The sequence below is a fragment of the Acipenser ruthenus genome, chromosome 2, assembly GCF_902713425.1.
Source record: "Acipenser ruthenus chromosome 2, fAciRut3.2 maternal haplotype, whole genome shotgun sequence".
NCBI lineage: Eukaryota > Metazoa > Chordata > Actinopteri > Acipenseriformes > Acipenseridae > Acipenser > Acipenser ruthenus.
Genome location: NC_081190.1, coordinates 78,382,724 through 78,395,758, shown reverse-complemented (window position 1 = coordinate 78,395,758; position 13,035 = coordinate 78,382,724). Strand labels below are relative to the sequence as shown.

At 36.7% G+C, this 13,035-nt stretch overlaps 1 protein-coding gene across 3 annotated transcripts in view; it reads left to right on the top strand.

The window, feature by feature from the left end:
* tmod1 (tropomodulin 1) overlaps positions 1 to 11,919 on the top strand; it is a 44,428-nt gene extending 32,509 nt beyond the window's left edge. For 2 of the 3 annotated variants that reach the window (XM_034015578.3, XM_034015579.3), the window contains exons 5-11: positions 1,908 to 1,997; positions 2,956 to 3,086; positions 3,846 to 3,953; positions 5,303 to 5,446; positions 5,694 to 5,838; positions 7,318 to 7,379; positions 8,501 to 11,919. In XM_034015578.3, coding sequence (XP_033871469.1) covers positions 1,908 to 1,997; positions 2,956 to 3,086; positions 3,846 to 3,953; positions 5,303 to 5,446; positions 5,694 to 5,838; positions 7,318 to 7,379; positions 8,501 to 8,527 — 707 coding nt within the window. In that variant the 3' untranslated portion in view covers positions 8,528 to 11,919. The remainder of the gene's footprint in view (positions 1 to 1,907; positions 1,998 to 2,955; positions 3,087 to 3,845; positions 3,954 to 5,302; positions 5,447 to 5,693; positions 5,839 to 7,317; positions 7,380 to 8,500) is intronic. The other variant, XM_034015580.3, reaches the window with a different exon arrangement.
* The last annotated feature ends 1,116 nt before the right edge of the window (positions 11,920 to 13,035 follow it).

The window sequence follows — 13,035 nt, the reverse complement described above, 5'->3', positions numbered from 1 at the left end:
ACATATTCAACTGTGATATCGATAAAACCATAAATTGTTATTATATAAGTATTTTAAAGTTCATTCTTAATTTATTTAATTTCAAAAGTCAGTAGACATCCTGTCTAGAAACAAACATTGTAGAAACTGCAACTCAGCCATTAAACAAAAGGGGAGCTATTTAATTGATCAAAACAGTAGTGGATCTAAATACCTCCAAGGTTATGAAAATCTGACATCTCCCAATGTGCATGTGAGTCACTTTAGCACATTTCTGTCTGTAAGAATATGTAAAATGCCAAGAGAGGGTCCTAGTTAGTGATTTAAAGGAAGGTGGATCCGCCACGGTTTACATCATTGGCATGCATGCCTTATTATGAGACATCAAAAAGCTATTGGGAGTGATAGTCTGAAAAACAGATTTGAAAGCCGTGGTTTAACTCCTATTAAGCCATATTCGTCACCGGCCTGTCTTCAACCTCTTAACCTCATCTGTTTGTTTTACAGCAAAGCATTCATCACCTTTCCAACTTCATGACGTCACCCATTTCAGTAGACGTCTCTGGGGGATTGTAAGGTCTCTTGCTTTGTGATTCAGTCAGATTCTTATTCTTCCTAGGGGGAGGTGGTGGTAGCGGTGGTGGTGATGGGGTGTGTGTGTGGGGGGGGGGGGGGGGGGGGGTTTAAGATGTAATTAACATCTTTAAGACCCTGAAGTTTGCTTAGCATGTCATAGGAAACGTGCTATAGTGGTGAATTAATACATTAAGAAAAACAATTACCTAGAAACAAACACCACTATTACAATCAATCTCTTAGGTTATGCTTGGTATCTTAAAGGGTTAACCTAAGTTAAAGGTCACTCGTGATCTTGAAGCATCGTCCTTCCCAGTAAAGCATTTAGGAAATGTGTTGGGCTGATTGAAAATCAAGCACATTGAACTGCCAAAAAACCCAGGGTCTAAAAGGTTAATTTGTGTGTTCTGGTCATGTGGTTTTGTTTTGCGTCTTGTTGGCTGTCCAGTTGAAGTCAAGACTAGTGTTTGCTTGACTGGGAAGCTTTAGAAAGTTCTTTCTTTTCTCTGGCGTCAGATGTGATTGCTATGGAAAAGATCGTATTAGTTATCATAATAATCTAAGGGCTAGAAAAATAAACATAGAAATATAGATTTTCAATGAGGTAAGACGTTGGAATTATTTCTTTTTTTGGTGTGTTCTGTACTCTACCCATGCAATGTGTGTTTTGAGCTTGAATGTGAAGTCAATGTCTATTAAAAACAAAGTCTGCATTTTAAAAAGGTGTGTTCCAATTGTGTGTCTGCAAATGTTTCTTGGGATCATACCACAATTTTAACCCACACAAGCTGGAGTTGTAACAGTGTTTCATGTCCAGTAAAAAGCATTGTTGTTTATGTTTTACAAAGAAACATCTAGATAAACCTAATTCCAATGCTTTAAAAAAAAACAAAAAAAAAAAACTAAAAGCACCACCATTAAAGTCTCTGAGTGAAAGATAATGGGTTTCTGCACTTCTGACTTTTTTTTTCTCAGTGGAAAGACCCACAATTCTTAATGGTCTGTGAGGACAAACAGTGACAGATCGAAATACTTCCACTCTTTTGACTATATATGCTTCTGGGGTATTCCCCCATCTCATTAACATTGTATGTAATTAACTAGATACAATACATAACTACATACAATAAAATACAGTGAAATCATGTCTGCAGAAAAAGTGGGTTTATACGTTTTAGGGTGGGGGTATTATCTTCTGCTGTTCAGTGCCTGCTGAAGGAAAAGGCTGTGACCTGTGTGAAGATGTGCTACAAAGCTTGTTTAGAAATTCTTGGCACCGCTTTACTGTTCTGTCCTCTTTGTTTATCCCTTCTAGAAGCTTCACCATTGTTCACATCTTTTTCTCTCAATAGCCATCCTCGGAATGCACACGCTGATGAGTAACCAGCAGTATTATGAAGCACTTGCCAGCAGCACCATAGTCAACAAAGAAGGCTTGAACAGTAAGTGAAAATTGCAGGATTTTAAGATACAGTATAATTAAGGCTTCTGATTTTTGGTGTTTTTCCCCAACCTTTAATACTCTCCTTTTAAGAATTCAATTTGATCCTGGTTAAGCCACTCTGAGAAACATGTTAGTAGTAAAATTGATTTAATTTACATTTCTTTCGGTGAAACAACTCAATGTGCTTTTAAATCGGCCAAGCCTTAATTTTTCATTTACAAGCAGACTGTACACACGAGATCGCAACATGTTAATAAGCGACTAATCTTTATTAAAGCTATAATGAAAAATACAGTATTGTATGCTGGACACACTTTATTACAATATTCAATATTCAATATTTTTCAAAGAACTGTTTAACCAAAGAGAATGGGCTCAGATCCTGAACATTTTTCTACTAGACCAGTTCTTCGGTAGCATCTCAGATGTTCTTATTAACGATTGTGGACAACCATTCAACAGATCATCATACATCAGGCAGGGATTTTAACATGAGAATTGAGAGTAGATTTATTTGCTTGCTTTTACTCCTTTACACATTTAACGGTAAAAAGTATTTTTGCTTATAAATCTGAACTCCCTTTTTTTAAATAGAGCTCCTTGTGAACGTGAACCATTTTTGTGTTTTTGTGAACCTGTCTAAAGGCACTTGAGTTCCAAATGAATTGGATCCAAATGGTACAAGCAAACTGAACCAAACTAGCAAATGCCAAACGTTCAGTTTCAATTCCTACAAGACTTTGAGACCAAGTATGGATTTTTGTTACCTTTCCCCAGTTCTGGAAAACCAAGTGCAACTAATTACTCTACGCTTAGATTAAAATATATTTTAAGTGAAACCCTAAATAGTTAAATAAACTACAGCAGACAATTGAAGTAAAGTTATAAAAAATCTAGAAAGCAGCCAGACATTTGACAAACGTATTTACTTGATTCAATGTTTCACCCTTGATCAGGTGTAATTCAGTCTCCTCGGTACAAAACGGTCCCTGATGAAGATCCAAACTCAACCGATGTAGAAGAAACCCTTGAAAGGATGAAAAACAATGACCCGGACCTTCTGGAGGTCAACCTTAACAACATTAAGGTAGCTTGTCAGTGTCACATACAGAACAGCAGGGATGTCCAGTCATAGGCCTTGAGGGTCATTCCACTCCAGGTTTAACATGTACAGTAAAATGATATAATTAACTACTACAGGGTCTGGATGGAGGTTTCATTGGTTGAAATAAACAATTAAGAACAGGGCTGGAACAAAGACCAGGAGTGGAAAAGCCCACTTTGGACACCCCTGCAGTACAGTTAAAAGCAATGTTTTACTGTGTATTATATTTCAAGTTGCAGTGTCTCGCAATCATGATCAAGTTAAACTAAAGTGTAATTCCTGGATGGTGGACCAGCTGCTTCTCTCCTTGGTGTTTTCTTCCCATCCACTTGCTATCAGCTGCAACAAGGGGTTTGAAATCCATGTGTAAGCTCTGTATTAGTGCAAGGAAACAAAATGCAAATAAAACAACAACTATATATGCATAAACAAATGTGTAAGAATAAATATGCACCTTGATCATAAATATCCAGAGTGGCCACGTCGGCCTGATAATTGACCAGGCTGGGGGCAGAAGTGAAAAACAGTTTTGCGTATTTAGTTCTATTATAGGATTGCATTCCGCTTCTTGAAACTAAGCTTACAGAAAGCGCTTCAAACTATAAAACAGCAATGCCAATGGCAGTACAATATTGACCTCATCTACATTACAATGTGTCTTTTTATTTGTATTCCAGCATCCTACTTCCTGTGTGTACAGCACAAGCGTGTTTATAAAATGTTTTTGCTCTTTGCTAACAGAACATTCCTGTGCCGACATTAAAAGCCTACGCCGAAGCTCTGAAAAGCAACAGCTACGTTCAAAAGCTGAGCATAGTGGGAACCAGGAGTAACGACCCTATAGCATTTGTAAGTACCGTGTCAATATTCATGCTGGAAATGTGTGTTTGTATGCCCAAGTAGCCTTAATGTAACACATGTTTATTGTACCTATACAGATAGTTTCCATTTGGGTTGCAGTTGGTAAATGTCGTCCCCCCCCCCCCCCCCACCCATACATACGCTGAGGACATGGGGACATTTATTAGCATCTCTAGTTAACTTCACTGTTTTTTCAAGAAACACATTCTGCACTGATGTTACAAAATTAGAAAAAAAAACAACTTGAGGGTGCTTACGAGACTGCATGGAATTGCAATATTTTTCCCTAGATGTGTAATATTAACAGTTGTTCGTTTTTTTTTTTTTTCTCCTGTCAAAAAAATAGGCATTAAATAAAGACTATGGCCCATGTTGTACTGTATATTGTACGAAATTGCTTGTGAAGCAAGCTGAATCTGATTTTACTCTGTTTTTTTTGGCTGGGCCTTTTTAAGATGCACTTCCACTTGCTGTGGATGCATTGTGCTCATCATATTTATAGTTTATACTTCAAACTTATTTAACCAAAATATTTCCATTATCTTATCTAAGCATTGTCTTAATATATACAGTTCCCTTCAACCATGAGAGAGATTGATAAGGGATTTAATGCTGCCTTTCTCCAGTGTGTAAACTTCAAATGAATTAGAATTATATATATATATTTTCCTCAAATTACTGCTGTTTAAAACTGCTGTGTGCCTTTTTTCTAAGTTAGTTCTTCGTGTACAGGTGTACAAGGTGTCTCTTACTGTATTTTATTTTAAAACATACATTTTATCGCCCACTCTCCCGGTCAGTCCAACTTGCACAGACCCTGAATAATGCATGTAGACCTACAGGTGCTGTGTCGTAGTGAGACTATTTATTAAAGACAAAAGTTCAGCCAGAGAAACATGTGTTTTAAACATTTGTAGTGATTTTTGGTAATATTTTCTAAAAGAAACTAGTGTCAAGTTCATCAAAATTAAGAAAAAGTGAAGTTAATAGGACAATCCATTTTTTTTTTTTTACTGTTTATTTTATTTATCCAGAGCGACTTACGGAAAACTAAACAAAATATATAAATTACAGGCAATACAAATGCAAAACATTTTACAAAAGGTATCAGCTGTCTGTGTTTTTTTTGTTGTTTTTATTTATTTATTTTAGATTTTTGAACATCAGAATTAGGTGTGGTGTTGTATGCACGGAATGACACAAAGCAGGATGAGATGTACTGTGATTTTGGCAAATGCTGTGCTTGGTTGATTTTTGATATGTGATTTAGAATTCTCCTTTTATCTATCCATGTTTTTTTTTTATATGAAAATCTGATTTTGTCTTTTACCTTCCAGGCTCTGGCTGAAATGTTAAAAGTTAACAACACTCTAAAATGTCTCAATGTGGAGTCAAACTTCATCACAGGAAATGGAATTATTTCTTTAGTAGAAGCTCTCCAATGCAACACATCTCTTATTGAATTAAAAATTGACAATCAGGTAAGAACAGGACTGTTGCTTTTTATGTTGAGATCATGCTTGCACATGTCTCAGCACCAGGGGGGGGGGCGGGGGGGGCGGGGGCGGGGTACTGGCCTGACCTCACATTGCATCAGTCTCGTAAGATGGGGGGCATTGTGAATGAACTGCTAGGATGTGGAACAAGTTGTTTAAATGTGGTAGTTCTCATGTGGTCATTTATACTAATAATGTAATATGTATGTGTGTTATACTTTACCTTTTGTAGAGTCAGCAGCTTGGTAACAAGGTGGAAATGGAGATTGCAAGCATGCTGGAGAAAAACACCACACTGCTGAAATTCGGCTACCATTTCACCCAGCAAGGGCCTCGGCTTCGGGGGTCCAACGCCATGATGAACAATAACGACCTTGGTAAAGCGTATTACTGCTAGTAGGATCTCATTTAACTGTGTTACCTGATAGGGTAGTCTCAGCATTTTTCTGTTTTACACTTGCTTGGACTGGGATGGAAATACGACGACTCTTGCATTGCGGTTTTACTACAAGCTTGATTAGCCACAGTGTACCTGTAACAAGGGCAGGTGTGTTCTATTAAACTCATAGTAAAACCTGGAATGAATCAAACTGCTAGAATAGTATTCTTAATGGGAGCACAGCATACAGGCTGAAGTTCGATACATGACTGGTACACATCAGAAATACATGAATGTATAGAATGCACAGAAAGGCACAGCTGCAGATAATAAAACATATTCTTTTGTGCCTGATGACTTGAATGTTCTGTGAATGTAGCAGTAATTAGTGTTGGCACCCTATGATGGGCAGCAGATCTGACAGTGTTTGATAGAGGGCTGATAGCAGGCGCTCGGTTGGCTGGTGCTTTTGTATCCAGCATCACACCGATTTACTGGTAAGTCACAAGGAGAAGTGAGGACTCAAAGGGTTATTCTGGAAAACAGGCCCGTCTGAACTATTAACAACTTGCAGAAACACTATGATTCTGTGCCAGCCTGGCTGCCCATTGTGGTTTTATACCCTATTAGCAGGCTGCTGGATCTGCTTTTTTCACAGATCTAAAAGTTTAAACTTGGGGTACGGTTTATTTTCCTGAGCTGGGAACAAACAATGGTACCAGATCTAATTTATGTAGAGCTGTCATTAAAATGTAATTGTAAGTACATGATGTCCCAATTCACTGCAGTGGTGTAGCTTATTTGGTTTCACTTTACGGCAATTCTAAGACAATGAGATCAAAAATAGCTAGAAGAAAAAAAAACATCTAGTTATCTCTGACGTTGGGTTTAGTGTCACAGAGTTGAAATTAGTTTTGACACGTTTTATGAAGGCTGTTTTGAGAACATGTTCAATATAACATTGATAGTAAGTGTGCATTTTAAAAAAAAGAAGTTTAAAAACTAGATTATGCACAAGCTAACAAGTTCTGCACATACAGTTATGAAATTATTTGATGACTATATGCAATACTACGACTGCATTTAAAAGTAAGAAATGCTTGTTTAACCTCATAGCTTTTATGTACAGTATGTAAGCAGCATTCCAACTCTGCTGTCATGAGCTAAACATCCTTTGGTCAAGGGGAAGTGGAGCTGAAGTCTTGGTAGGGGCACTTATCACTCAGTCCCTCTGCAGAACGTAACCATGCTTTTTGTTTTAAAACACAAAATGAATGAAGCACTCCACTGTGAGTGTGATTTTAACATTATATTGTTATGAACTATTACTAAATGCTGTTGATAATGTTCATAGATACCTATTTACAGCATTGCCTTCTAAAACTGAAGAATGGGTGACCATTTTATTTCTTCAAGAATAATATTTTTGGCATTTTTGTGTTGAAGATACCGTCCCCTAATTAAGTTTTTGTTGCAGCTCGCATGAATCGATGTGATGGTCCCTGGCATAACTTTTCAGCTGTGGAACTAGAAGTGGATGTACTGTATAAGTATAGATAATCATGTTGTTTTGTATTGCTGTTCAGCACACTGGCTCTTGTGCTCTTTGCTACCATCTCCTGGTTCAATACACACTTTTTTATATCCTGCTCTTCATGTTTTTTTTATTCTTTTTCTCTGGCTTCCTCCTCTGTATCTCGCTGCTTTTTTTGCTTCAGAGGCTGGCACAAAATGTTTTTTTTCTATGTTTACTGAGTGGTTTCTTTTTTCCAGTCACTCTGCAGGCAATGCACCATTTTGCCATTGACTTCTTCTTTTTTCATCTTTGGCATTTTTCTGTTGGAATGAACCTCACCCTCAGTAATTAAATATAAATAAACCTTTAATGATCTGAATACACCAGTTCCACTTTTGACAGTTCTCCTGGCCATGCAATGGGTTGTGATCAAAGTGGGAGAGGACAGGAGAGGGTTTAGAATAAGTTAAAATGTACTGTCAATGATCTTTACATTTGATGACTTTAAACTCCTCCTGTTTCAAAGTCAGTGAAATACAAAAAATAAAGAACCAAATTAAATGAACTCCAGCTTAATTATTTTAACAGATAAACCTTAAAGTAGATTTCACAAAGTATCCCCAACTGAGCTTTCGTACTAATTTAACTTTTTTTTTTTAATTATTATTATTGAAAGATTTACCAGACAATAAGGTCCATTGTGACCAGGGTTTTGTTTCCAGTGGTGTCCTAGACACAAAACAAACCAAACATTACAACTATTACAAATACGAACAGTCTACCAGTTTCTATGCAACCGTAAATGCTGTTAGGTGTAAGCATAATCCATATGTAGTAATACAAAAAGAAACTTCATGAAATTCAAATAATCTAATTTTTGGTAGCACTACATATTATGAATAACGAGAAAAACCTGCAAACAATTGACTGGATACGATTCAAAAGGGGGCATTGTCATGATTGGACCTGGTATGACACACAGAACTGAAAATGTTTTTGTATGAAACAAGAATGTCACGTTTCAAGTGAGAAACAAATATGAAAACCTGGTATATATTTTGTGTAAATACTATATTTGTGTTAACATACACAACATGTAAACCTTGCATTAATAACTCACATTTCGTCTCTGTTTTTTCTGCAGTGCGGAAGAGAAGACTCGAAGGAATAAATGGTCCCATCTTCCCTAAGTGCCGGATAAACATGTAAACGCAGTGGAAGTAGAGAGCTTGGCTTCATAGACAAAATATTGCATCCTAACTGACTGTGCTCTACTGTGGAAATCCAAAGGAAGACTTGCCTTCACAAAATACTCATGGCGCTCCTTGTGTTTTGCAGTATTATGCACAGATTTAAATTTGTAGCAGAAGGTTCCTTTTCTAAAAGATTGCGTAATGCCTGATTTTTCAGATCACAAACAAGTAAATCAAAATCAAACCAGGTTTCCCTTTTTGGAAAACATGCACCTGGAACCTTTCCACCAGTCAGTATTTGACAGGTAACTATTCTATGATGAAGCCATAGAGTTATGGTTAGATTATTGTGTGAATTAAAAAGTTTGTGATATGCATGAGCAAACAACTATTGTGGAAATATAAAACACTTTGAACCTGGTTCCCCTCACAAACTGTTGTTTGAATAACATAAACTATATATACTACTAGATAGAAAATACACTTGATTTATTATGTTCAATCACAAACCCTGTGAAACCGTGTAGGCCATTTTGCTTAACAAAACACCCGGTATAATTTTAGTGCATACTTCAGTATATGTACCCTGGTGCCAAACCCAAAGTAATATGGCTATGCATACAAAAGCGTTTTCATGCAACTGCCAACAATGTACTGTTGTGTATTGAATCGGATATATGTGAAATAACACTGAGCTTTGGCCCTATGTTTCAAATGTTATTAAGCAGGTCTTGTTTTTAATGAACTGATCAATTGTCCAACATAACTGAATATAAACAGCAAGTTCTGCAAAAGCAACGCCAAGCAAACCTTTTTATATTTAGATTATTTTAACCAAAACAGGTATTTTAAATAACATTTTGTTACATATCAAGATAGGGAAAAAAGAGTTCTACTTGCCAAGTGCCAAATAATTACATTTTTCTATTGAAGGGGAAAAAAATCTCTATTTGCTGAGGTATGAAGTGTTAATAATGGGTCAGATATTCAAATGTGTTGCAAGTTTTGCCTGGGGCAGTTGCTGGGGTTGTTTGTGACACCCTTTCCCTGTCGAATAATTAGCTCTGAAGCAGGTCCACCACCAGTGGATCTGGCAGATTTTTCAATCGGAGAATTTTTATCTAACTCAAATTTCAAATCATAACTTTTTTTTTTTAAATATCAACTATATCCAGTGGAACAGTTGAAACAGCATTACGTTATCTGGGGAGTGGGTGAAAACCAGTCGAAGTCAAAACTGCCTGGACGGGGCACACCACCTTGAAAACTATATCACACGATTACTCGGTCTTAAGCATTTTATCATTATATTACTTTATACTTCTTTATAATAGTGTAGTATAATTAGACGTTTCTCATTGGATTAGCGCCCGGTCCGGACAGGTTTGTCTTGACCCGGGATTATTTTGATTGATAAAAATATGAAAAGGATCATTATTTTTAATATATAGACCGTAGTGATGGAGTTATCGAGTGTAATAGTATTTAAGACGTTGAACATTGTTTTAGTGTCCTGTCCGGGCAGTTTTGTCTTGGTCTGGAAGGATTTAAGTATACAGTAGTCACCGGCTAAGAGAACACCCCTCGGTAAGCAAGCGAAGTGTTCTCTAAGACGGAGTTAGCCACCAGACACAATATCAATCAATCAATCAATCAATCAATCAATCAATCAATCAATAAATAAATACATACATACATATTACTTGTCATGATGCACGTGCATCCACATATTAAATGAAAAGCAAAACAATAGGCAACTGTATGCTAATAAACTATAATAATAAAGTTTAAAAAAATTAAGACAAACTAACGTTAATAAAACTAAAGCAAAACAACACGGTCAAAAACACCAAATTGCTCAGCGACTTGTGTCTGATTCAGAATTTTTTTTTTTTTTTTTCCCAAGAGTACTAACAATTTTCAACTTTGTGTAGCAAGAGAAACAGCGGCACATTTTGCCGTTTGTTTACATGCCATTTTGTAGCTGACGGCGGTTCTGTAAAGATTTAATAAACCAATCAGTGTCCCTCAAGTCACTCTGGCGAAGGCAAGTTGCTTTTTTACAAAACAGTACTGTATCCATGGTGAACGAATCGCTATTGGTGCCATCCGAGCATTTACAATGGGGAAAAATCATTTTCACCGCAGGGGTGTTCCCTTAGGCAAAGTGTTCGCTTAGGAGGTATTCCTATACGCGGAGACTACTGTATAATATATATATATATATATATATATATATATATATATATATATATATATATATATATATAATATGAAAACTCATGCAATAACTATTTTTAATATGTACACTACAGTCAGAGTAATACATTTAATAAGTTGTGCATTGTTTAGTGGCAAATATTTTATTCACCCTTGGATTTGTTTTTCCCTTTCCAAACAATTTGTCTTCAGTTTCTAAGACTGTCTGCTATTATTATAATCTCCCCAGTAAAGCGGCCCGTTCTGTGCTTGGAAACACTTTGAGCCATTGTCTCTCCTCAATACACCAATACACCTACATCAGTTGGGTGTAGTCTGAGTTGTGATGCATTTCCTGTTTAGATTCATATAAATGATTTCATTTCCGCTGCCTTAGAATATTCGCATTTTCCAGGGAACGCTTTTGAATTTCACAGACTTGCAAATATATAAGATATTCACAATGCAATGAGTTCCATAAGATCTTTGAATATCTGACCCATATTGCACAACTGTAGTCCTTGGGTAGCCTATATATATATATATATATATATATATATATATATATATATATATATAATTAACCAGATCATATTAGTATTTATTATTGTAATTATTGTTCATATAGAGCAATCGCTGTAGATATATAGAATATTTAAAGTGGCTAGGTGCTGTGTCAAAATGTGCATTGGAAAATATTTAGTTATTGGTTGAAAAACCTGGACTCATGGATGTACCCAAGAAAAAAGTTTGGAAAAGTTGTAAGAAGTTTAAAAAAGTTCTACCGTTTTGTTCTGTATCGTCTTGTGTGTGAATTTTGTATTGTACAGTATACTGCAGGGAGAGATTGAATCTGGTTTCTGGTCTATACGCCATCTGGTGGATATCAGCCATCACTGCACCTACAGCAAGATGATTCAGAAGACAGATGCATTTTCTTGTTGTTTAAAACTACTTACACGTGCACAAACAGTCTTCAAGTGATACTGTCCTTCACAATTCAATATAAAGTTGCATGAAACCTCGAGTTGTACTACTGAGAAACATTTGGCACTGAAATAAATAATTGTTTTAAGTTACTACAGTGTTGACGCCTAAAATGGTTTCTGTGATATTGTAATCTGTGCATTTCTGCTTGAACAATAAAAAATAAAAAGTATTATGTTTTTGATTTTTTTTTTTTTATGGTCTTTGATAATGTATAGTCTGCAAGTTTAGGAAGTGGTCTTAAAACCACCTTCCTGGTGCCAGTGATGTCGGGTGCCTGGGTAGTTCTTTAATGTATTGCAAGACGTTACACATACTAAACCTGTTTAGTTCAAGTAGAATCTATATACAACCTCCATACGAGTTCTCTCATTCGAGATCCCATCTGTCTTTTCATTATTATATCATCCAAACAATGATTAACTGTGGGTCAGTTTGTGGAAGTTGTAATCCATTTACACATCACTAAGAAAACAAAAGAAATGTAACTACTTATTTTTCAAGAACTCTCTTATCTACATATAAATACGGTGGCAGTGATGAAATGCAGGGAAACAGATAACATCAACGTTTTGTAGAGTGCTGCTATTTTAGAGGATGAAAGGGATTAATATACAATTGTAGTCAAATGTGTACATGCCCCAATGGAAATGTATCATTTCTAGAAATTTCTGAAAAAACTAATAAATGTTAGGGAGGGGGCGTGCCGGGACCCTTAATTGCTGCCTATCATTACCAATCTCCTATTTAAACCCCAATTATACACACCTTTCCTGTCTAGTGTTTTCCGTTTTTAGCAAACGCTCAGACCCCGTCATTCATGCTTCAGCTTAACATTTTCGCTAATATCTAAACTCTCGCTCCTTTCTCTGCAGGTCACTTCTTTGCACAGCGCTGCCAAGATATTATCAACTATTTTCCTACCTACTCAGGTGATGCTTAACATTCAGTTTCTCTATTTGGCTGCAGGAGCTCCAACGTTAGTCTTTCCTGCTCTGTCCAGTATCCAGCCCAGCAACAGCGCCGTTCAAAGCGCGTCTACGTTAAACAGACTGGACCTCCGTTAAAACTTTTAAAGCTCCGTTGACATTGACATCTCTGTTGTCAGCGATTGCCTGGCCTTCACTCTATTCATATCTGCCACTATGCTTTGTCCAGTGTTCTGCAGCAGTAAGGCTGTATTAGAAAGGAACGGGTTGTTAAAAACACACTGCCCGCTGAATTCGTCTTCACTCCTCGTAAGCAGTCAGCCCCCCCCCCCCCCCCCCCCCCCCCCCCGATTCAAGAGAGGATTTTATGC